At 38.1% G+C, this 26,322-nt stretch overlaps 1 protein-coding gene across 8 annotated transcripts in view; it reads left to right on the forward strand.

Annotated features, from left to right (window-relative positions):
* Positions 1-26,322, forward strand: part of BDP1 (B double prime 1, subunit of RNA polymerase III transcription initiation factor IIIB) — a 78,178-nt gene that overhangs the window by 13,455 nt on the left and 38,401 nt on the right. For 5 of the 8 annotated variants that reach the window (XM_030565716.1, XM_030565717.1, XM_030565710.1 and 2 more), the window contains exons 10-24: positions 822-1,106; positions 2,785-2,956; positions 4,095-4,251; positions 5,626-5,708; positions 7,225-7,387; positions 10,754-10,845; positions 11,656-11,812; positions 12,478-12,563; positions 13,739-13,970; positions 14,553-14,749; positions 15,606-15,819; positions 16,503-16,696; positions 22,258-22,477; positions 23,391-23,539; positions 25,431-25,638. In XM_030565716.1, coding sequence (XP_030421576.1) covers positions 822-1,106; positions 2,785-2,956; positions 4,095-4,251; positions 5,626-5,708; positions 7,225-7,387; positions 10,754-10,845; positions 11,656-11,812; positions 12,478-12,563; positions 13,739-13,970; positions 14,553-14,749; positions 15,606-15,819; positions 16,503-16,696; positions 22,258-22,477; positions 23,391-23,539; positions 25,431-25,638 — 2,609 coding nt within the window. The remainder of the gene's footprint in view (positions 1-821; positions 1,107-2,784; positions 2,957-4,094; positions 4,252-5,625; positions 5,709-7,224; positions 7,388-10,753; positions 10,846-11,655; positions 11,813-12,477; positions 12,564-13,738; positions 13,971-14,552; positions 14,750-15,605; positions 15,820-16,502; positions 16,697-22,257; positions 22,478-23,390; positions 23,540-25,430; positions 25,639-26,322) is intronic. The other 3 variants (XM_030565711.1, XM_030565713.1, XM_030565712.1) reach the window with 3 other exon arrangements.

Below are 26,322 nucleotides of genomic sequence, written 5' to 3' on the forward strand. Positions count from 1 at the left end.
ATGCAAAGTAAAAACAGGTTTCAGAGTAGCAGCCATATTAGTCTGTGTCCGGAAAAAGAACAGGAGTACTTGTGACACCTTAGAGAGTAACAAATTTATTTGAGCATAAGCTTTCGTAGTGGGCTGTAGCCCATGAAAGCTTATGCTCAAATAAATTGGTTAGTCTCTAAAGTGCCAAAAGTAAAAACAATTACTCATCATGTTTAACACTGTATACAAATCAAGATTTTTGCGGTGATTGACTATTGGTATTTCAGAACGTTTTAAAAAGAAATAAGTAATTGAGTCATTTTTAGAAGCTGTTTCCCAAAACCAGAAAACAATCTGCCTAGAAAGTGTAGGTTTCTAATACTTCTGAGTACTGTAGTATGTAGTAAAAACTAATTAGATAAATTCTTTGAACTACCACAGCATAATATGCCATATGCAGCCACAAATTAAGCTCTACCCACAGTAGTAGGGTTTTTTCCCTAGGAAGACAAGTACCTACTTTTCATGTTGTAGTAAAGTCAGTGTAACTACCCAACTTAAAAAACACAAGGATAAAGTGATGTGCATTAAGTATAGAATGACATTTTTAACAGTCTCGGATACAAGGACTGTCTCCTAAATGTGTGGTGCAGCATCAGTTAACCAGTGCTGAGACTTGATTGCGTCTGGTTGGTTGTTGGCCAAAACATTTCTTTAGGGCTCTATTGCTATATCTGACAGCATATTGCCATGGATAGATGAATGCACCAGACATTGATAAAGGAAAGACCTTTGAGATTCCTAGTTTATAATGCTAGTATATTTATCTGGAACTGTACTGTCTTTGATAGCTAAAGTTGTCAGTGGAGAAGCAGATAATGACCAGGATGCTCCTCAGGGTGTCAGAATTTCTGATGCAGAAACAGAAGTGGATGCTGGGACAGCTGAGAAGGAGAATGAAGAATCTCTGAGTGTCTCTGAACAGACAGAAGAACAGATTATATTGGAGGCTGTGACAACCAAGAAGACGAGGAAGAAGAAGAAAAAAGATGATTCTGAACTGGAAGTGGAGAATCAGGCTGAAGAGGGAGCTGCCCCCCCCAAATCAGCTAAGGGTGGGAAATCCAGCAATAAAAGTAAGATTAAAATGCTCAGCCATAATCCATCCTTCTACTGTTGGCAATGTCCCAGTTTGTTGTACATTAGCTGCCCCATCGGATTATAAACCTCAAATTTTAGCTTATGGAAATACTTGGTGTGTTCTCTTTGGGCCTTTGTATGGTATAAAAAATTATAACGTGTAGGTACTATTGTTGGTTTGGAGAGGATGGTAATTGTTTTCTTTCAACTTGGGTCTAACAATTACCATTCTCTCTGAGTTTACTTGTACCCTCTTTAATCCACCTCCTTCTCAGAAGCCTGGGAGAATACACAGGCTTTTCAGTGTGCTCTGAAGATCAACAGACCATTGCGGGAGAGAGGCCCTCAACTAAAGCTCATTTCTCAAAAAGTGCTTGGCAGCCAGTCCCCTCTCTTTTTAAACAGGAGGGCCTTGGTTGATACAAAGTGCCATTTACTGCACAGGGGGAGAGTTCATCTCTTTGGTACCCAGGACTCCAAACCATTTAAGGTTTTGAAGTGAAAACAGATTGAATTACATATGGAAACAAATTGGATCTTTCATTGCAAACCTTGAAGCACTGACATAATTTATGAAGCACCTCTAAGCAAGAGCACTACCACTTTCTGGACTACCTGACATTTTATGGTGGTCTTTAGATATAACTTCTGATATCACATTACAACAATCTATTATGGAATATTGTTTGGTTTAAACCACTGTGGTCGCACAGGTGAGGTCTCAGCTATGTTAATGAACAATATGGATAACCCTAAAAAATGTAGTTGGGAAAAATATATCATGAATTCATAAACCTTTTGGTGAAAGTTTTATGGCATGTTTCATTTTAAAGGGCACTGTCAGGTAGTTTTGGCCCCAAATTTAATTTTTTTTAAATCGCATCTCCAAATAGCCCCCATTAAAATATTTTAATTTAAAAAAAAAATCAACCTTGTTTTTGTTGAGATGTAGAAATTTTCCTTAAAAGTATTTAAAACTGCAGCATTATTATGTGAAAATTGGATGGTGAAACTGCCTAAAAGCTCCAAACTGAATGGGGTGCAAACCAATAAATTAAATCTAGATTTTTTAAACCTCTTTGATTGTTGATTAATGTAGGTAAAGAAAATGTTTAAAATTTTAACCTGAATTCCTGTACAATTTTACTATAAATTACACTATAACCTTTATAATTACATAAGCCTACAATTTGTAATGGAGAAGGTTGCATCATTTTCATTGACGGATAATTGATATTTGTTCAATGACGCAACCATTGTTTAAAAACAAAATCTCCAAACACAATATTATTTTCTTTATAGATCAAATTTTACTCAGTTGGAAGAAAGTGACTTTCTTTTTCCTGATCGTAGCAACAAATCTGAATTTAGCCCAAAGTTTCAAAGTTTAGCTATCTATACCCATAAGTCTGAACTTTCAAAGTGAAGTCACTTTTTTTTTTTTTTGGTTGTCTTAATTTTTGAGCTGCCCAGTCAGAAACACTTTAAATGCCAGATTTTTCTGAAATTCAGGTCCCTCTTGGATGTCTCAATTTGGTTCTCAAAATAACTTCTAAAATTGAAGCCCTATTTTTGTTACGCGCGTTAGTGGTTTCTCTTGTGAATGTTTTGGAATCTGTACCTACCAGGCATTTTCTGGAAATACGTATTAAACACTTAACAATTTGCTAACAGAAAAAAATGCAGTGTCTGGTATGAACAGTGATAATCATACTGAATGTGGGGAGGAACTGGATGTTCTTAATCAAGAAAATGTGGATGAGACTCCTGTCCTGGTGGAGCAAGAATCACACTCCTGCTTACAACTGAATGATAAAACTGAAGAAAGTCATCTCAATTTAGCCAGGTAACTTTTGTTACAAACACAAAAATCAAACCATTTCTTGCTAAAATTTAGTTTTGTTTTGTTTTGTTTCATTCTTACCATCACATTCATTGGCAAAGATGGACAGGATCTTCGGTTTCCATGTGTTGTCAAGCTTTGCCCTCAAGGGTGGTAGACTCACTTTAATTTTATACCTACAACATGATTTTTACCCTGAATGCCTCCTCTTAACTTAATAAAAATGAATGCTAAACCCCCATTTAGTGATTCTTGAAATCCAAAATTTCTCTTATTTTTGGGATGAACATCAAGACCAGTGACTTATTCTAAACCTTTCCCTAAAGCTTTAAGGAAAATGTGATGGTGCCACTAAAGTAGAGCTTAGTAATATTACTACTGTACTTTGTGGCGGGGATGGGGAGAATGGGGTGGTTCTGTACACTTCTTTTTTTAACTATAAAATGTGTTTTCTGTAACATTTGTGGGGAAACAAAACCATACTTAGTTTAATACTGAGTTGAAACATAACCAGGTTTTCTCAAAGATGCAATTGTTTTTGGTCATGAACTTTGAGAAACTTTTTTACCGTATATAACGCTTCACTTTGTGTCACTAATTTCCATGTTTCCTAAGGAGATTTTCGTATCGCCATTACACAGATATGATTGATGTTTTGTAAATGACAAGATATTTATGGAAGAACTATAACACTTTTAATAACAGTCTCTGAGTTGAAGTAGAACTTCATTGTGTTGATGAAGCTCTTCTTGATATTCTCTGTTCCATATTAAATTTTCTCCATAAAATGAGAGAGTTCCTGTAGCCAATTCAGAATATTCAAAAGCTTTTTTGCTTTTAAAATAATTCTTCCCTTGCAGTGCTTAAAAGGCAGTTCATTAAGATAAACCAAAGCTTTTCAGAACTTCTCTATTTGGTTGCAAGAACTTTATTTAGATGAAGGGAATGAAGCTGGCAGTCATAATATTTGGCAGGTTCAATAGAATGCTTAAAATTTCTTCAGATTGTCCAGTTTGGCAAATTCACAGTGGTAGCACTGTATATTTAATAACTCCATAGTGCAATTTGATCTTGCAACCCTGATTAACTTGTGTGTGAAAAAGTACTGATGTTACATTTTCTCTGAATGCCTTATTTTCAGCTTTCAAGATACTAGTGCTGGATTAATAGAAACTGAATCTTCTGAACCACAAATCCCAGATATCATCTCTGGATCACAGGATCGGCAACCTTCAAAATCTCAAGCTTCAGGTACCAGAAATAAAAAAGGAAATGGTGAAGAGACCAGTAAAGCAAAGGTATCTTTGTTTGTATGGATCTTTTTGATCTCCAGTAATCCTTCTCACGTTACTAGTAGCATTCACATAAAATAAAGATTTCTTTGATAAATATCTCATAACATGCTCATATACAGCTCAGCACACAAAGTCATTAAACCTGGAAATATCACCAGAAGTCAAATTGCCAGTCAGTTAGATAAATTACTTTTATTGGTTTTATTTTAGTAGACCAAACTGATTCAAGGAATATCATGTTTGGATTGGGTTTATCTCATAGTGCAAAAATTTAAAGTTGCTGTTTAAGCTGTTCATTACCTTTCCAAAACAAAGGTTATGAAGGAGAAAATTCCACTATTAAAATTCAATGTTTTTCGTTGTCTTGAAGCCCAGTCCTGCGGGGACTTGGTACCGTGTGCTTGCTAGCATAACTAGTAATGCTTTATCTGAAGGATTCCTTTAATTTTTTAATCTTTCTAAGACAAAAGATGGTCTTGTGGCTGAAGCATGGGAGGGGTCAGGAGATACTTCCTATGCTACTTTGGGCAAGTCACTTAAACTCTTGACCCTCAGTTTCACCATTAGTTTAGATTTAAAAAATAAGCAAACTTCCCCATTTTTACTGGGAGGTTGGCTAATTCTAATCTTTGTGAAGCACCTTGAATTCCTTGTGTGTGAAGTGTTATAGAAATACAACACTCTTCTGCCTCAGAAGAAATGAAATGGACAAAATAACCTGGACCCTGTAATGTTTCTCAATCCTGCATACAAACCAGAACTAAGTAGATAAGTTTTCAGGCCAACTAGCTATGACAATATACCGCTATTGTAACAGGAAGGACAGCCTTAAGAAAAACATGCAGTCTCAAGTCATCACAATCAGAATGCTTATGTAACTATCAGTAATGTTTTTACGTTGTAGATTACGTGTTCTGTGGTTAAGTGAAATTAATTTGATGCACAATAAATTTCCTTGGCAATCTGAAAACGCCAAACCAGCCAGTACAGGAAATACACCTTTGAGAATATCTATGTGATGAAACAACTGTAGATAAAAGGAGGACAAATAATTTTATGTAGCAGAAATGCTTTTGTTCCTATATAATAGGTAGACTTTATATTTTGCCATATCGGTTGATCAAGAATAATTCCCTTTATCATTCTTGCTTTTTGGAATAATGCCTAGTGATCTCTGGTAAAAAGATTATTTAAAGCCTACAGCCAACAATAGTTAAAATTGGTAGTAGAATCTCGCTCACTTGATTTAACTGAAAGATAAAAAAAGAAGCCTTGTGTTTGCTTTCATTTGACAACGATATTTAACTGTCTCGTAGCAAGAGTTTCTTCACTATTGCAGGAATCGGGAGTTCTAAGTATTACTTTGTTTCCACATAGAACAATGAAGTATGTGATTTATATAAACCAGATGAAAAGAAAAGTACAGCAGGAAAAAGCCATGATTCTAAATCTGAAACAATGTGAGTAGTTCTGCCTAGCACTAGTAGTCCACTGAGAGTTAAATCTATATTTCTCTAATTTGGGGGTGGGTAGGTATCTGTTCACATGGCACAGCAGGTGATCTTTTGTTTCTCTTTATTTGTTTTAAAAATACTTCAAATAGAACTAAGTTTCTGTTGCCAAAGAATGGCTCTTATAGTAAACTTCAAAATGTTGCACAGGGACAAGCAGGTTATTTTGGTTTTAATGAGAGTTACAGCTTGTGCAACTTAGGCCTGGTCTACATGAGGGCTGGGGTTGGGGGCAATCAATCTAAGTTATGCAACTTCAGCTATGTGAATAACTTAGAGCTACTGACCGTCTTCACTGCAGTGAGTTGCTCTCCAGTCTACTCCGCCTGCGCCTCTCTCTCCAGTGGAGTACCACTTATATATTAGACATGATAAATCGAGCCCCGGTGGATCGATTGCTGCCCGCCGATCCTGCGGCTAGTATAGACAAGCCCTTAGTATACCAAGGTCTTGGGGGTTCATTGTCAGGATAAGAGCACTGAACAAGTAAGGGATGGGGATTGAATTAATCTAGTATGTAATAGTGTACTATTCAGATCTCCTGATCTTTATGCCATACTACAGCATACTAACTTCCTTTTGCTGTCTCCAGCCTGGGACTACTGCCTTTTTCATGTTTTGTGTCAAGCTGCATTAGGGTTGTAACTGGAATTTAATGAAACAGACAATAGTATATAAAACTTATTTTTATTGAATAATGCAACCTTAAATGTTTTGATAAGAGAAGTTTATGTATCCAAAATGTTTCAAATTTACAACTAAATTGTTTATTAAAGGAACAGAGGAATTAAATGTAGTCAATTAAACTGATTATTTCAAGTCAGCCTGAGAAAATTTTCAAATGTGCCTCAGTGAAAGTCTTGTCTAAGTCTCTTGAAAATGAGAGAGGCTCCTAAATTACTTAGTCTGACCTATTGTGCTATATTTATAAAGCTTGACCTCAAAAGTTAGATGTTTTCCACCTGATTCTTTCTTTATATAGGAAAGCAGCCTTTAATTCTGAGGTTTTTGATAGAGGTTCATGGATTCAGCATATTTTTTACTTCAATGTTTTAAGAGATTATCAGTTTAGGCCTTAACATATTTTGTGTTAAATTCCGATTTCTTTTTAATCAGGTTTATTTTTAAAAAGAAAACTTCTAATAATTCAAATAACCATAAAAAAATTTTTATTCACCCTGGAACTGTTACATTTTCTGATATTCTCTTCAAAGGTGTGGCCCCATACAGTGCTGAAAACCAGTAAACTTATGAAGAGTGTCCTTACACACTTAGAAAAGATTCTGTACTTTCAAGAAATAAAGCATACCCACAAATGTCATAGAACACAGTAATGATTTCTGTCAGTTACTGTTTTATTGTATGGAATATATAGGTAACATGTTTTTGGAAGATATATTTGATCACTCAGAGTACTGGATTTCTTTGCTGTGAATATCATAAGCTATTGTTTTTGTATCTTAAGGGAAACTGAAAAAGCTGCTGCTGGAAAGCCATCCGTGAGAGGACGCCTGCAGAGACCTAAACCCAACTTAGCAAGGGCATCTGGAAAGACAGAAGCAGCAGTCCAAGAGAAATTTGAGGTCAAGATTTCTTCTCCAGAGTCTACAGAAGGGGCTGAAAAAATGGTGGGGAGTAGCAATGTTAATTGCAGATGCTAACAATTTTGTGTTATATGTAAAAGTTGATTTCCTAAATCTTGGTGACCTGTTCTGTGGCTCATCTGACCACTTGTATAGCAATTGCTTATACATAGATGATCAAGTCAGGCGTGTTGGTTTTAGTGATTAGCAGCATGTCTGATTGCTTCACATCTGAAGCAGTTGAGCTTTATCCAAAGAGGGCATGGAATGTCAAAACTAGGGGATGGACTTAGTGGCTCTCTCACAAGATATTAATTTGAAGCTTGTTCTTGGCACCTTGAGGTGACATTGAGGTTCATTAGGGGAATTGTCCCAAAGCGGTGACTTGAACTGAGATGATGGCTTGGTAGATTAAACACATTTTTAAATGGGGTAGATGTGACATGTCTTGCACCTTAAGGTGCAGATTCTGTAAGGTGACTTGTCACCTAATGTCAGGAGGGTTGATATTGGACAAAACCGGCAGCCAGGCCAGGTTAATAGGTTAATGGTACCTATTATATGCATGATTTCATGTAGCTGAGTGTCTGTTAGTCCTGTATGAAACGAGCTTAGCGGCACTGGAGAGGAGGGAGGGATAGCTCAGTGGCTTGTCCTGCTAAACCCAGGGTTGTGAGTTCAATCCTTGAGGGGGCCACTTGGGGATCTGGGCAAAAATTGGTCCTGCTAGTGAAGAGAGGGGGCTGGACTCAATGATCTTTCAAGGTCCCTTCCAGTTCTAGGAGATTGGTAGATCTCCAATTATTATTATTATTATTTATTATTATACAAAATAGCATAAGGCAAGCCCAGAGTTTGTGTCTGTACATTAGCTCCCAAGGTAGAACCAGTTAATTTACTGATATGGTTGTTGGCTGTTTTTATTTTCAGCAACATCTTAGTAAGGCGTTGCTGGGAAATCAAGATGTGGTCCAGTGTGATACCTAGATACACTGGCTTTGGGTCATTGTCCAGCCTGTGTCCATTTGGGAAGATATTGACCTGTTCGTTGGCCTTTGTGTGGTATAGAGGAAAGCAACTGGATGTTGTCTTTTTGGTGATAGGTTTAAGTCTCCATCTTTTACAATAATGAGCCATATCTTTCGTGTTAGCATTCAAGACTTCTTCTATGTGACTGAAATCCTGGTTCTTTACTGCCAGACAGATCACTGCAAAGATAAAACGCAGTGATTGGGAAGGTTCTTTCAAGTAATTTGTACATGCAACTTAGCAAAGCGATGATGAAGTAGTAATTTTCCAAGTCACTGGGCTTTTTCAGGTTTTGTCAGGGCTATTACTTTTGCTATCTGCTAGATCTTGGGTATCTTATTCTTTGGATGACTTGAGTTAGAAACATGGGTAGCCATTGTCTGCTAGTTTTCCCTTGTTCTTCAACAATTTGGTGGAGTTGTTATCAAGCCCACAGGCTTTACCTGTTTTCAGTATTTCAGTACATCTGTGGTGAAAGGCTGGAGGTTTTTTCAGCATCAGGTATACCCTCTTTGTATTGCACCATTTGTTCTTTATCTCTCCTTCAAACTTTCTGTCCTTCATCCACTTTTGTGGAATTTATCTGGGGGATAACAGTACTGTTCGGAGAGACTGAACAATGGCACTGTGCTGGATGCTTCTGAGCAGCACCAAGTTTTCTAATTAGTGCCCAGGCTTTGCCATTGTCTCTTGATATGTTTGGTTCTGTGGTAGACTGCTCCCATCTTGCTATTCTAGAAGTGTTCAAGCTGTCTAAAAGATGTGTGGTGATATCTGGGTTGCCACGTCTTCACATTGCTTGAGGAATTCTGCAAACTCCTCATCTAGGCAGGGAATATAGGTTGTATAACGCAGGCCCTACTTCATTTGTGACATTGCTGAAATTGCAGATCCTGCAATATTAGGCCTCCACCACAATTTTGATTTTAATTAGCTTACTTTGCACAGTACACAGTTTTGCATACGTTTTGAGTATGCAGTTAGTACTGTACTAACATTCAATGACCTTAAAAAGGCCAAAGTAACTGGACTTGATTTCTTTAGCAGTTGTGTTTGTGACTTTGTCTTCTGAATTGTATATTGTACCAGTTCCTTTTTTTTTTTTTTTTTTTTAAATGAATGTAATATAGTTGCATCAAAATGTCTGGCTATCAACAAAATTAGCAGGCATAACATAATACTTGAGTGTTTATGTTGTTCCAGCAATTTTTTTAAACAAATAGGTTTACTCTTGCTTTTTCCGAATTACCACTATTAATAAAGGTCCATTATTATTTTTCTTCTATGACTTTCCATGCAGCTCAGCGGCAATTTGTTTGAAGATCATCCTACAATTCAAGTAGGGCCTTACTTATAACAACCTCTTGGAATTTACCTGGTGGCAGCTTTTAAAATTTTTTTATGTGAACTGCATGTAAGTTGCTTCAGTAGAGATGTTGTGTGAATTGTGTGAAGCTGGGCCAGGTTGCTTTCTGATAGTTTCAGCAAGGGTTAATATTGATGCTTATGACAGGTATGGTAACTCCAACTTTGGTAAAATTCAGACTATGTTGACTGTGGGAAGTTTTTCATTATGCTACTATAGCTTGAAGTAGGTGATGGCCTGTGATGGTGATCCAGGTGAGATCAGGCGAGTAGTCTTGCTTCCATCTGGGAGAATGAAAAGTACTCTGTTTGGATCATGGATGAGGTGAAGACCATAGAATGAAACCCAGTCCAAAAAGTCAACTCCGTTTTGATCTGACTCTCTGTCTCTCCCAGTAGTGTGTTGGCTTTTAAAACCTGTCAGGCTGTGGGAGCTTAGGAATAATATTTAGGGGAGGGCAGGCTTGGTTGTGGTGCACGTACTCTTTTGCCATTCTGAAATGATACTCTCTCAACATCAGAGATCCGAATTAGATTGGAGTGGTTCGATGCCAGCAAGATCTGCTCTAACATGGGTTGCATGGCCCCATTTGCTATGCAAAGGGTAACTCATGAGGTCATAACCTGTGGTGTTAAGGCAGCTGCAGAAAGTGATCTCCTGAAGGCAGATGACGTCCATTTATGTTTGGAGGCTAGGGACTGGAGAATAGAACATTGAGCAGATGAGAGGCCTTCAACATTTAGCTGAAGAATTTTCAGGGACAGGACAATGACCAAAGCTTCTTGATCATGGTTAAAATCTCTGAGATCACTTGTAAGTCCATGCTGGCCAGGATCTGACATGCTTAGTTGGTGTTTTGGTTTCTGTTAACAATGCAGGATACTTATGGGGTGTACAATGGGAATGTAGCTGCATTATACCCCATCTGACCACTGACTTTGCAAATCAGATTTGACTCAAATGCTCTATCTTTCATCTCTCTGTCCTCTATATAAAAATATTTTATTTTAATTCAGTGTACCATGGAAGCTGGTGAAGATAACATAGCTGAAATCACCAGAGATGAAACCACAGGAAGAGAGATCAAAGCCGTAGAGACTGAATCTCAGTGAGTATGCAGAGATCAGTTTATCATATCATCTTTACTTTAACTCTTAACTGTTTACTGCAGTGTCTTCTAGTTTATTGCCTGCAGTAGTCTGTTGTAGTCCTTCCGTAGGCTGTTCTGATGAACTTTGATGCAAGTGCAAACTGAGGAGACAAGTGTGAATCCTTAACTTGGCTTCTAGATTTCCCAGGACAATATAGAATGAATGGCAATACCATGGAGGTGTTGCACTCCTCTCCTGGCATGCTGAAGAGAGCCAGATATCATATAATACCAAACCATTCTTTTTAACTCAGAAGCTTTATCAATGATGATTTGAACCTTACTGGGGAGGGGGTGGAACTCAGTGATAAGATGTCCAGGGAGGAGTAGTTGAAACTACACAGGGATAAAATAGACTTTCATAAAGGTATATACTTTGATTCTTCCCCACATTCCACAGCTTGCTGCCTAGCTTCTGAAGATTGGAGCAGAAACTATAGAAAGTAAGCCACGTAACTCTGTTACAGAGTTTGGAAGACTTAATGCTACTGGAAGGGGCCAAAAGACTAACTGCAATATTTCAGCAAGTGGATCATAGGATTTTCTGTAGTGTTTCAGATAAAAACAGCTTCTGCATGTCAAAGAAATGTGCAAACATGCAAAAAAACCAATAATACCCCAAAGGCAACACTGTATTTAAGATCCTTTTTTAATAAAGGAAATTGTGCAGGTCATTGAAAATCATCTTTTCTTATGTCTGAGATGACATAAATAGGCTTGAATGGCACAAATGCCGATTCTGAATGCCAGACTTTTTTTTTCTTGTAGAGAAACTGAAAAAGCTGTTACTGAAAAAGCAGCAATGGGAGGGCGTCGGCAGCGATTTAAACCTAATGTAGTAGGAGCATCTGGGAAGAGAGAAGCTCCTGTCCAAGGTGAAGGAAAGGACAAAACTCCTCAAGAGCCTGAGAGAGCAATTGAAAAGGTATTTAGCAGAACAAAACTAACTGGAGATGATAAACATTTGTATTTTGTCATGTGTCTAGAAAAATAAGCCTCTATACCTAATCATGTTGGGTGGGGGGGATAGCTCAGTGGTTTGAGCGTTGGCCTGCAAAATCTAGGATTGTGAGTTCAGTCTTTGAGTGGGCCATTTGGGGATTGGTTCTGCTTTGAGTAGGGGTTGGACTAGATGATCTCTGGAGGTCCCTTCAAATCCTAATAATCTATGTTATTTGTCCTTTTGTTGCTGAATGTAACTAGAAGTCAGTCAACAATCTGTGTAATGGATTTTTCTACATTTATCACTTTATATTGTGGTAGAACCTAGAGGCCAAAATCAGGTTGCGAGCATGATTGTGCTAGTCACTGTACAAACTTACAGTAAGTGACAGTCCCTGCCCCAAAGAGAAAACCATCTAAAAGGGTAGATGTTGGACATAGTTCCCATTAGATTTCACAGTGCAGTGGCCTCAAGATCTCTTCTGTGACTAAGGTCCTCTGCTGTGTAGGACATATCCACACCTTCACCTACAAACCTGGTATCTTTTAGGCTCAGCTATTATCAGTTCTAACACGACTGTTTTTATTAAATCTTTTATATAGCCATGCAAACGTTACATTTCTTCATTTTAATTTTCTACTCTTCAGCAGAGTACTGACCAAGGTAACACACCTGACAGTACCAGAGGTGATACTACAGAAAAAGATGGGAAGGTCTCAGAGACTGAATCTCAGTAAGTATGTACAGAGCAGGGAGACATATTCTGCTATTTTCAGCTCTTTCCCTGCCTTCTCCTTTCTGATAGTGTTGCATGGAATAGTGAATATAAAAGCTTTTGCTCTTAATTTATATTTTTGGCAGTCTTTTCCAACTTGCATTTTAATAAGTGGAGCAGATAGTGTCACTGTTGTTCAGATGAAATTTCGTGGACTATTTACAAGGTGCAGGTAAGATAAATGCCAAACAGTTAAAGGAAAAGCTAGTCCCTTCAAAGAAAACAAATTGAATTGTTAAGTTTAAAGCAAGTTACAATCATGGATTTCTTATATTTTTATATGACAGAAAATAACAGGATTTGACGTTTATAAGGGTAAGAAAATTCACACTTAAAGTAACATATTATGTGGCATAACTCCTAATGTTTCAAGGCACAAGCTAACTGCAAACTGTCTAGGGCTGGGAAGAAATTTCCTATAGTGTGGGCAGGTTATTCTGTTGTGTTTTTTTTAATAGTTTCTTGCACTTTTCTTCCTCAGCCAGAATCGTTGTGCAGGAGGTCAGACTAGATGATCAGATTGGTCCCTTCTGACCTATGAGTCTATGATGTGTGTAATATGTCTCCTGTGTGGTGGTGTATGTTGTAGGAAGGGTGTAGAGTAGTAAAAAAAAAGACACAAATTCTTAAGATTCAATAAGGGATATGGAGACTTGAAGAGATGGGAAGGCGAATAAATAAATTGTAGCAGGAAGAAATACTCAAACTTTTGGTCAGAGAAGTGAAAATCTGTGTACGGTATATAGTGATGATAATTATACATGTTAGTTGCTTTTTAAAACTTTATGCTCTCTGTAAAACTATGCATCAATCTTATTATACTAATGTCATCGTGCTTGGAGTAAGGATGTCAAAAGGCTTATTGCTGGCTAAAAATATGTAACTATCTCATAATGGCAGGGCAGAGGATGGAGTTTATCCATGCATTCTATAAAAATGTCTGCAATTGAACATTTCAAACTTACATTTTAGTGGGGTCAAATGTCATTTTAGTCTAGAGTATATATTTCTAACTTTCTTTAAATTTGCAATAAATAATGTGTCTGTACCTATGGTTGTTAAGAAACTAAAGAACAATTCGCTATTAGATTTAAAATCTGGGACATTATTATTTTCAATGTGTGCCTTTCCAGGTCTAAAGAAATATCCTGTTTACAAGAAGGTGGCAAACAGAGTGTACTTAAACCAGCACCACTAATGAGGGGTCGAATGCAGAGGCCAAAACCAAATGTAGGAAGGGCAGCTGGAAGGCAAGAAGTATCAACAACAAAAAAAGATGTAGAAGATGAAAAAATGGAAGTTGGAGAAACAATGAAGAGTTTGCTACATTGTGAAAACAAAAGTGGTGCACTCCTCACCACAAATGTAAGTTTCTCTTATCTGAGCTCTAAGACTTCTTTGCAGCTGCATGGATGCATTGTATTATTATCTGGAGCCCAAGTAGATGTTTTAGAGCAAGCAGATGGTCAAAGTGTAATCCACAGAATTCCTGTGGTAGCTTGTAGCCACCTTGCCTTTTAAAGGTGACTGAAACTTGTTAGGATCTGAATTCAAGCACTTGGAGAGTCTGTGTTTCTACTGGAGTAGCACATTACATCCCAAGAATCTAAAGTGCCGCGAGTTGCATTCCTTACCTTGTCTGTGATAACAGCTATAAAATGGGGAATACAGAATCTAAACACCTATCTTTCAGAGACATGAAAGACAGTTTGTAATATTTTAAATCTAAACAAATATTAAGGATTTGGAATCTTAAATCGCTTTCTTTATTTTACAAATACCTAGTGATAGTACTTGATATGCCTCTGAGTGAGGGGAGGCTTGTTTAAGGATATATTAAATGTTAAATTGCTTTTGCAAAACGTACGTTATTTTTCATTACTTTCCTTCCTACAGAGAAGAGCTTTTTCAAATCTTTTTAATGAGGGAAATTGTTGCTCCTTTTAGGATGCAACAGGTAATGAAGACATCCTGCTGTGTTCTGAGATATCAGAAAAAGAAGCCACTGCAGGAGCTGAGAAGGTGGTCTCAGTGCGTGTAAAACAGCATTCCCAAGAGAAACCCTTGAGATCTGAGAGTTGTGAGCAAGAAAAGGAGTCATTATCTGTGGATGATTTGGAAGATGGTTCAGATTTTGGTACAGGGTAAGTTTAAGGAAAGGGGAAATGCAGAAGCATTAGATGTCTCCACAGAACTAACACATTAATCTTCAAATTCAGCACTCACATTTAGCATCATCAAAGTAAACATTAAACTGATTTTTAACCAAGCATATCTAACAGATCACTTTAACGTTGGATTTTTTTAAAGTAAACCTGAAAGCAGTAGGATTTCAGACAAGATGGCTAACTAGTTCCCCTTTAATACATTTTATTTCTTTTTAAAGCCTAAAAGAATTCCTTGAATAGCCCTCTTTAAAGTGTAAATGCTATGAAAAAGGATCTTGGATTGTGAGTCCAATTTTCAAACTTAAAGATTTTTTTATAGGATGCCCGGAACCTGTAGGTCTAGACTTCAATACAGTTCTTGCCTACGAATACTTAAGTACTCATTTGAACTTTTAAAATATGGAATTTGAACTTGCTTTGAAGATTGAGGTGCCACATGTTGAAAATTGAGTTTAGATCTTATATGAGATTTTAGATGCTGAGAGACACTTAAACTTGTAGTGATTGACACATTCCTCATAAAATAAGACTCAGGGCTGTATTAATCCAAAAGTTGCTGCTTTTAGCGAGACATCTCTTTGCTTGCCCGCTCATTATTTTATAGTTTTGTCATGTGCTTGCTTCCTTCTCAGATCCCTATTAACCTTTGGTAACAACCTAAGTAACTGGAAGCTGTGGATTGCATGCTTAGCTACTATACTGAGGAATAGCTGTTTTATAGAGGGTCATGTGTTAGTTTCAGTTGCACTGTTGAGTGCTGTACCATGTGTGGGACCTAGGCTATATGGTTGTTGCTGTATTGCTTCTTTACATATTTTCTTTGGTTTAACAGAGATGCAAGAAGTTCTCAGCAAGAAGAAGAAGTGGCTGTTCAGACAACACATCTATTGAGGAATCAATTTCAGAGGCCAAAATCAAATTTAGGAAAGGAAGCTGGAGGAGGGCAAGTTCCAGGAGTGGATAAAGATATAACAGAGGACAGCACTGAAAAAGAAAACAGTTTGATACAGTGTGACAGTAAATGCAGCATGCTTCCTGACCTAGCTGTAAGTTTGGATTTTTTTTAATTAGAGCAGAGACTTTGGGAGTGTCTTTGAAAAGCTGTATTTATGTGCATTATTGTAGGTGCAACTGAGGAAAAACATTGTCAGAATTTTTACATAGAAGTTTATCCTTGTTGAACCAGGAAACTTGTAAAAGCTTAGAAAAATAAAAATTTCCACATAGTGCTGTATGAAAATGTACGGTGAAGAACCTGCCTACTGTTGGCAGGGTAATAGTTCAAATAGTTATTTTCCATCATTAGCAGTCCAGGTGTCTGTCTTCATTCTCACCATTCCCTCTGCTCAGAAGTCCACGCAGCTCAGAAACAAAAATGCTATCATAAAACATCAAAGAAATAATCCACAGTAATCTCCAGTTCAGTTTTAAAGCAGACATGGGTCATTCCCCTGAAGTACAGGACTCTAATATTAACCTGTTGTGTTGGGCCCCATGCCAGTTCTTACTGACAAACATTTAAATTTCTGTATGTCTCAGTATTGGGCAAAAATTGGGGCTCTTCATTTGTGGACACTGGACAGCCATGGAAAAATTCAGACAATGTTTAATAGTAATGTTAATGAACTTTGTCTCTACTGCTTAAATTATAAGTATTCTTTTCAGTTATGTAGCATAATATATTTGAGTGTTTTAGTTCAGATGTTTACACTCTTAATGTGTCTTTTAGAAAGCAGCAAAATGTGAAGTCTTGCCATCCTGTCAGCCATTAGGAAAAGAAGACCCTGCAGACTCTCAAGAAGTATTTGCAGCCCCAATAAGCCTTCAGTCCCCTAAGAAGCTTTCAGGATCTGAGAGTAGTGAACAAAATGTCTCTCTTCCATCTGCAGATAACCAAGAGAAGACTTCAGCTGTTGCTGCCAGGTAAAGGTTCTTTTCCTTTGTTTTATTTCCTGAAAGTAATAGTGAGGGAGTTATAAAATGAAACCAGTCTCCAGGTTTTCAATTGGCTAAATAAATTAGCTAGAAGTACCTCTTTACATTGAACTTTTTTATTTTTACATAGTAAATGCTGAACTGTCCTCTAATTGAATTATTTCTATCCTGCACTTTGAATGATTATATATTGACTTCAGGGTGGTAAATGTGATATCTTCAGTGGAATGACTTACCTCAGCATTTTCATGAAAATTGGATATACAGTAGAACCTCAAGAGTTATGAACACCAGAGTTATGAAGTGACTTGTCAACCACATACCTCATGTGGAACTGGAAATACACAATCAGGCAGCAGGGACCAAAAAAAAGCAAAGTACAGTACTGTGTTAAACATAAACTACTGAAACTTTGCATTTTTTCTTTTTTTTTTTTCTTATTTTGATAAAGCAAGGAAATGGTTTCTGTGCTTGTTTCATAACATAAGAATGGCCCTACTGGGTCAGAACAAAGGTCTATATAGTTCAGTATCCTGTTTTCCAACAGTGGCCAGTGCCAGGTGTCCCAGAGGAAATGAACAGAACAGGTAATCATCAAGTGATCCATTCCCTGTTACTCATTCCCAGCTTCTGGCAAACAGAGGCTAGGGACACCGTTCCTGCCCATCCTGGCTAATAGTCATTGATGGACCTATCCTCCATGAATTTATTGAGTTCCTTTTTGAACCCTGTTATGCTCTGTGCCTTCACAACATCCTCTGACAAGGAGTTCTACAGGTTGACTGTGTGTTTTATGTGAAGAAATACTTCCTTTTGTTTTAAACCTGCTGCCTATTAATTTCATTTGGTGACCCCTAGTTCTTGTGTTATGAGAAGTAATAAACAACACTTCCTTATCTACTTCCTCTACACCAGTCATGATTTTATAGACCTCTATCATATCTCCCCTTAGTCATCTCTTTTCCAAGCTGAAAAGTCCAAGTCTCCTCATACGGAAGCCCTTCCATACCCCTAATCATTTTTGTTGCCCTTTTCTGAACCTTTTCCAATTCTCACATATCTTTTTAGAGATGTGGCGACCATATCTGAACACAGTATTCAAGATGTGGGCATACCATGGATTTATATAGAGGCAATATATTTTCTGTCCTCTTATCTATCCCTTTCTTAATTATTCCCAGCACTCTGTTTGCTTTTTTGACTGCCGCTGCATACCGAGTGGAGGTTTTCAGAGAACTATCCGCAAATGACTCCAAGATCTTTCCTGAGTGGTAACAGCTAATTTAGACCCCACCATTTTATATGTATAGTTGGGATTATACTTTCCAATGTACATTGTTTGGCATTTATCAACATTACATTTCATCTGCCATTTTGTTGCCCAGTCACCCAGTTTTGACAGATCCTTTTGTAGCTCTTCGCTGTCTGCCTGGGTCTTAACTATTTTTAATAATTTTGTGTCATCTGCAAATTTTGCCACCTCACTGTTTACCCCTTTTTTCAGATCATTTATGAATATGTTGAATAGGACTGGTCCCAGTACAGACCCCTGGGGGACACCGCTATTTACCTTCCTCCATTCTGAAAACTGATTATTTGTACCTATCCTGTTTCCTATCTTTTAACCAGTCCATGAGAGCACCTTTCCTCTTATCCTGTGGCAGCTTACTTTCCATAAGAGCCTTTGGTGAGGGATCTTGTGAAAGACTTTCTGAAAATCTAAGTACACTACATCCACTGGATCCCCCTTGTCCACATGTTTGTTGACCCCCCTTAAAGAATCCTGATAGATTGGTGAGGTATGATTTCACTTTACAAAAGCCATGTTGACTCTTCCCCAACAAATTATGCTCATCTACATGTCTGACAATTTTGTTCTTTACTATAGTTTCCACCAGTTTGCCAAGTACCAGCCTGTAATTGCTGAGATCACCTCTGGAGCCCTTTTTAAAAATTTGCGTCAGATTAGCTATCCTCTAGTCATCTGGTACAGAAACTGATTTAAATGATAGGTTACAGACTACAGTTAGTAGTTCTGCAATTTCACATCTGAGTTCCATCAGAACTGTTGGGTGAATACCATCTGGTCCTGGTGACTTATTAGTGTTTAATGTATCATTTGTTCCAAAACCACCTCTAATGATACCCCAATCTGGGACAGTTCCTGAGATCTGTCACCTAAAAAGAATGGTTTAGGTTTGGGAATCTCCCTCACATCCTTAGCCATGAAGACCAATGCAGAAAATTCATTTTGTTTCTCCGCAATGGCCTTATTGTCCTTGAGTGCTCTTTTAGAAACTCGATCATCCAGTGGCCCCACTGGTTGTTTAGCAGGCTTCCTGCATCTGATGTACTTAAAAATAAATAAATAAATAAAAAATTGCTCTTACTTTTTGAGTCTTTCACTAACAGTTCCTCAAATTCTTTTTTTGGCCTTCCTAATTGTTTTTTTACACTTCATTTGCCACTGTTTATGTATCTTTCTATTTTCCTCAGTAGGATTTAACTTCCACATTTTAAAGGATGCCTTTTTTTGGCTGTCACTGCTTCTTTCACTTTGTTGTTTAGCCATGGTGGCTCTTTTTTGGTTCTCTTACTATGTTTTTTTTAATTGGGGGTATACATTGAAGTTGAGCCTCTATTTTGGTGTCTTTAAAAGGTTTCCACGCAGCTTGCAGAGATTTTTCTTTTGGCACTGTACCTTTAATTTCTGTTTAACTAACCACCTCTTGTGTGCAGTTCCCCTTTCTGAAATTAAATGCTATAGTGTTGTGCCATTGTGGTGTTTTTCCTGCCACAGAGATATTAAATTTAATTATATTATGGTCACTATTACCAAGTGGTCCAGCTATATTCACCTCTTGGGCCAGATCCTGTGCTCCATTTAGGATTAAATCAAGAATTGCCTCTCCTTTGGTGGGTTTCAGGACCAGCTGCTCCAAGAAGCAGTCAGTCTAATGTGTCAGGAAACTTTCTCTGCATCCCATCCTAAGGTGATGTGCCCAGTCAATATGGGGATAATTGAAATGGCCCATTATTATTATTTTTTTATTTTAATAGCCTCTCTAATCTACCTGAGCATTTTATTGTCACTGCCACCATCCTGGTCAGGTGGTTGGTAATATATCCCTACTGTTACATTCTTATTATTAGAGCATGGAATTTCTATCCATAGAGATTCTATGGTACAGTTTGATTCATTTACGATTTTTCTTCATTTGAATCTGCTTTCTTTCCCATAGAATGCCTCTCTCCACCAGCACGACCTGTTCTGTCCTTCTGATTTTTTTTGTACCCTGTTATTACTGTATCCCATTGATTATCCTCATCCAAGTTTCTGTGATGCCTATTATATCAATATCCTCATTTAATACAAGGCACTCTGGTTCACCCATTTTACTATTTAGACTTCTAGCACTGATATATAAGCACTTTAAAAACTTGTCTCCTTTTAGCTGTCTTCCATTGCACAATGTAATTGAATGGTACTCTTTTTTATTTGACTGTTTCTAATCAGACCCTGCTTGTATTTTATCATTTTCCATCCTCTCATCCTCACTAGGACATTGAGATTTTCTGTAATGGATTCTCCCCTAAGGAATACCCAAATCATGTGCTCCTCTGCAGCTGTCGGCTTTCCCCCAGCTCTTAATTTAAAAAGTGCTCTATGACCTTTTTAATGTTTAAGTGCCAGCAATCTGGTTCCATTTTGGTTTAGATGGAGCCCATCCTTCCTATACAGGCTCCCCCTTTCCCAAAAGTTTTCCCCAGTTCCTAATAATTCTAAACGCCTACACCATCGTCTCAGTCATGCATTGAGACTCTGCAGTTCTGCCTGTCTAACTGGCCCTGCGTGTGGAACTGGGAGCATCTCAGAGAATGGTATCATGGAGGTCCTGGATTTTAGTCTCCTACCTAGTAGCGCCTGTCCTTCCCTGTGTCATTGGTACCTACATGTACCACGACCACCAGCTCCTCCACAGCACTACACATAAGTCTATCTAGATGTCTCAAGAGATCTGCAACCTTCGCACCAGGCAGGCAAGTAACCATACGGTTCTCTCAGCCATTGGAAACCCAGCTATCTGTGTTTCTAATGATTGAATTGTCCATTAGACAATCTGTCTCTTTCTGATAGCTGGAGTTCCCTCCCCCAGAGAGGTATCCTCAGTGCGAGAGGATACCACATCATCATCTGGAAGGAGGGTCCCAACTATGGGATTGTTTCCCTCTGCTCCAGTTGGATGCCTTCCTCCCCTGGAACTTTCATCCTCCTTAACAGAACAGAGGCTGTCAGACCAGGGGTGGGACCGTTCTACTGTGTTCTAGAAAGTCTCATCTATGCACCTCTGTCTCCCTCAGCTCCTCCAGTTCGGCCACTCTGGTCTCTGAAGCCCATATACGGTCTCTGAGGGCCAGGAACTCCTTGCACCGAATGCACACATATGCCACCTGCCTGAAGGGCAGGTAATCATACATGCTGCATTGGGTGCAATAAACTGGATAGCTGCCACTCTGTTGCTGAACTTCTGCCTGCATTCTCTTTTTACTCCTGCAGCTGGTTCCTTTGTTGTTTTGTTTTGTTTATATAAAGGAAGTGTTTTTGTCTTTTAAGTTTAAAGAACGTTGTGTTCTAGCTCCTGCTCACATTCCCCTTGGAGAACTCCCTTGCAAAACTTCCCTGTTAGCCGCTCCTGTTCATTTAAATAAAAATGGTTAAAAGCAGCATTTTTCTTCCTGCATAATAAAGTTTCAAGCTGTATTAAATTAATGTTCAGTTGCAATCTTTTGAAAGAACAACCAGAATGTTTTGTTCAGAGTTATGAACATTTCAGACTTATGAACACCCTCCATTTCTGAGGTGTACTTAAGCTATAACACAAAAGCAAATTAGTGAGTTTCTGTTGGAGACCTGTAGAAAATCACTGCAAACAAAGCTAATACCTAAGACAACAGAATTCTGTCATGGATGCACGGAGGTAATGAGGCTTCTCTAATGCTCTTCTGCAAAATATCTGCTGAGATGAGGAGAAACTGCAAATTTTTTTTTTTTTTCAAATTACTATCTGCTATGGCAGAGGTTCACAGCCTTTTTCTTTCTGAGGCCCCCACGGCCCATCTGTGCCACAATAACTGGTTTTCTGCATATAAAAGCCAGGGCTGGCGTTAGGGGATAGCAAGCCCGGTAATTGCCTGGTACCCCATGCCACAGGAGCCCCTGCAAAGCTACATTGCTCAGACTTCAGCTTCAGGCCCACGTGGCAGTGCTCAGGGCCATGGGCTTCAGCCCCTTGTGGTGGGGCTTTGGCTTTCTACCGAGGGCCCCAGCAAGTCTAATGCTGTCCGTGCTTGGTGGCCCCCCCGAAACCTGTTCACGGCCCCCCAGTTGCAAACCACTGTGCTATTGTATTTGTTTAAAATTTAACATCTGCACTGTTAAAGAAAAACAGAACAAAAAGATTTTATTGATGCAGATGTAGCTGACCTATGAATACTAGTATTATGTCTCTGCGTTACAGAGGATTTCAGATATCATGTTTTTTCTGCAGGCTCCACAGCAAACACATCTCTCAAGAAGGAAGTAAACCAGCCTCTCTCCAGCCAGCCCAGCTAGTGAGAAGCCGATTCCAGAGGCCCAAGCCAAACATAGGAAGGGCAGTTGGAAAGAAAGAAACACGAGCAACAGAAAAGGATGAAACTGAAAAAAAGACTGAAGCTGAGCAATCAACTCTGCAAAAAGATGAATCTGCTGGCATCTCCTCCACTGTAGTAAGTTGTAGTACAAGTAAACCACTTCAAGACATTTAATTTTTAACTTCTCAAAAAGGAGTATAATGCAGCAGTTAAGTAGCGACCAGATTGAAGATTAGAGGGTATTATATGGTAAACCTTACCAGGTTGAGCAATTACAGACATTACAACAATGAGCTCTTTAAAGTCTAGTTATTTTTAATAAATAAAAGGCTTGGAAAACGAAGGGTATGGTTTTGGTTGGATTTGCAATAGAGGGAAAGATAAGGCACAGTCGATAACTCTTGGCTGGGCTCATATCAACTACTTAAAAATAAGGGTTTTGCATCATCCTTCCTGATTTAAATAAACTGTTGGGGAAACTAAGTGAGGGAGGCCAGAGAGGCAAAGAAGGAACAGCAGGAAACTATCAGTTCTTACATACAAAGCTACATTCTATTTTTAAGCTTTTTGTGGCACAGCACTTCTGCCATAGAAGTAAGACTATGCCTGCTGACTTTACCATAAGCTGGGTAACCTTAGGCAAGTCACTTAGCACCTGCCCACCTCTGTTTAAGCATCTGTAAAGTAGAGGATATTTAGCTGCATTTTATTTACTGATTCTTAGGTTTTGTAACTTGCAATGAAATACTCTGAAAGGCACTAAGTGTAAAACAGCATGCCGAAAACTTTCAAACTTGGGTGTCTATAGTTAAGCTCTTAAATCCCCTAAAGTGCCTAAATATGGATTTAGATGCCTACCTGTGAGCACTCAGATTTTAAAATTCTGTCCTATGATTGTTTTTCTGCCTGCCCATTAGTGGAATTACATGCTCAAATAGTTTTCATTTTGATATTTACAGAGAGAGCCTTATAAAATGCAATCCTATTTTAAAACGTGGGACGTTTTAGTACTTGTTTGCTATACATGACCGCTATTGATGATTGATAGGTACATTTTCAGCACAAGTCAAAGGCTGAAAATGAAGCTGTGTCTTCTGAAGCTTCAGGAGATAAGTTGTTGGATTGTGAGAAACAGACACCAGAAAGAGACTCTCCAGTGCCTGAGGTTTACCAAAATGTGTTAGATGAACCAAGCAGGTAAGTTGAATTTTAGGAAACAAGTTTGAAAGCTTTTCATGTAAAGATTTACCTATTGTACAAATGAGATCCCTGTGCATGTATCAATACCTTTCTTCCCAATGTTTTCCAGTTCTCTCTGGTCCTTTATTTCAGTGCTAGTATCTAACATTTTCACTCTGTGGCTTTCTTTAGTTGAGCCCAGGTGCTTGATATTGTTTCTCTGTGGGGCTGTCTTGAATATATTTGAATTCAAAGTTCTTTCCTACCAAGTTTTGTCTTCCTGAAGGTAGTTTTTTCCAAATGCATATAAATGTCTAATACATTAATACTTGCATGTTTGTCAGATAAGATTTCCAGTACTGTTAATGGCAGTCCTTACTTGTTTCCTCTGACCCAATGTATTCTTATGTTATTAGTCTAGGTGAATGCAAGTACTAAATATGTATTTGGTTACTGGTTTTCCTGGTGATATTAGTGTTGCTAGCAACAGAAAAATTCAAGTTCCTGATTACATATATAATTAAAATAGCTAGATCTCCAACAATTTTATGCCTCTTATAGAAAAAGAATACCTCCAGAAATACTTTCTTTAAATAGATCTTTTTTCAACCCACAAGAAATTCTACAAACTTTTTTAACATTGCAGAAATACTAATTCTTTAAAACAACTTCTTAGCCTTTGCCAGCTTTTGCAAGGCAACATATTCTATCCTTGGAGCCAGGGAACAATGCATGTGGCTGTTCCTTTTGGGGGTTCCCGAGGAAGTCACATTTTTCTAACACTCACAGGCAAGGGGAATCTATTGGCTTGACACATGTGTCTTGGCTGGGGGAAAGGGGAGGGAAGTAAAGTAGTAATGGTGGGATTCTAGAGACCCACCATCTTTCAAATATCTTGCTCCTGTCCTTAATTTTTACTCCTTTGTTACCTCTTCTCTTTTATTTATAAGAAATTGAGAAAGATTAAAAACCTAATCTGAGTACCACTGGAACCAGAGTAGCTATAATGAAATGCCCTCACTTTCCCTTCTTGTTGTTGATGCACCTGTGTATTAAAAATGAAGTAACAGGGCACTAATTAATCTGAAGTATTGGGGTTCTTAAATTCTGGCCAATTACAAGCAAAGGGATTGCACTAACAAAATAAATTTTGGAGTGCTTGTTTCGTTGTGGTGCTTTTAAATCATTGCACAATTTCAAACACTCTAAATTTTTATTGGCAATATTGCAACCTTTCTCATCACAGGAGCAATACGTGGATTTGTTTACATCTTATTTTCAAATTAAGATGCATAAGGCACACTTTTGTTGTTAGTTTCTACTTACAATTGCAACTTAATGTTGTTAGTAGACATTATGAATTAACATGAAGTATTGTTAGCGTCACAATTTAAGACCAAGTTATGATGCCTTCTCACCCATAACCCTTAGAATCAAAAAAGGGTTTGCATATAACTGATATGTTCAGGTAGAAGTATTGTCACACAAGCGTATCCAGGATTTAAATATTTAAATATTCTGGAAATTAGGTATCTAGAAAGCCAGAATTTGTTGATCCCCTTCACACTGCTTCTTTCTGGCTTGGGATACTCCCTACTAGTATGAGAATAGCCAGTAGTGATGTGTATGAGACACAGCAGAAAAATAGTAAGAAAGATCTTCACACTGGGCTTGGGCAATGTTACATGTTCAGAGTTACTCCCCAAATGCTGAAAACTGGAAACTGTAAATACTAAAGAAGCACATTTTCCTGATCTTAAACCAAAAGGCACAGCATGAAAAAATGTGTAACTCTTTTTTTTGTATAAGTATTGATTTTAAAAAATCTGTTAGAGAACAGTAACAGGTTCCATTAATTGTAACCATGTGACATTTTCTGTTTTTAAATCATTGGCACTGAACAATCCAGTTCCCAAGAAGATAAGCCATGTGCTATCAAACCAGCACAGCTAATGAGGAGTTGGTTCCAGAGGGCTAGACCAAACCTCGGAAGGGCATATGGCAAGAAAGAAGAGCCAGTGGCAGAAAAAGTTACTGCTCCAGTTGAAGGGGAAACAGGAAAAGCAGAGGAGAGCCCTTTACCACAAAGGGATTCTGATGTACAACTCTCTCCAGAAGTGAGAATTTTACTGAGATCTTTTTGTTTATGCTTATTGATACCTGTCTTTTACCTGCAGCTTTTATGAAGAAAGTGCTTAAGTAGGCTAATAAACCCACATACTAGGCATTAATTAAATCCTTTTTGTATCCTTATGCGTGATACTTACAATTTAATATAAACCACTCAAGAACACAGAACAAATGCCTAGATGTTTATAAAGCAAATGGTAAGATTTATCCTGTTTCTTTATGGACAAACTAAAGACATTTTGAAATTTCAGATATTTTCATGACATTCGACGTTTAAAATGCACAGGCATTTTAAATGCACTACAGACTATTTGTTGTTGCCATGTTTTTATTCGGAGACCTCTAGTAACTGATCAAAAAGGAGAGTACTGGATGTTTTTTATCTTCCGCTGTGGTTCTCAAACTTTTGTATTGGTGACTCCTTTCATACAGCAAGCTTCTGAGTGCGACCCCCGCCCCCCCTTATACATCAAAAACACATTTAAAAAAAATATTTAACACAATTATAAATGCTGGAGGCGAAGTGGGGTTTGGGAGTGGAGGCTGACAGCTCGCAACCCCCATGTAATGACCTCACAAACCCCTGAGGGGTTATGATCCCCAGTTTGAGAACCCCTGTCCTAGATGTTGCCTTGTCTTTATTGAAGGAATAGCAGCAATGACTAGTTACC

This window comes from Gopherus evgoodei, chromosome 6 (genome assembly GCF_007399415.2).
Source record: "Gopherus evgoodei ecotype Sinaloan lineage chromosome 6, rGopEvg1_v1.p, whole genome shotgun sequence".
NCBI lineage: Eukaryota > Metazoa > Chordata > Testudines > Testudinidae > Gopherus > Gopherus evgoodei.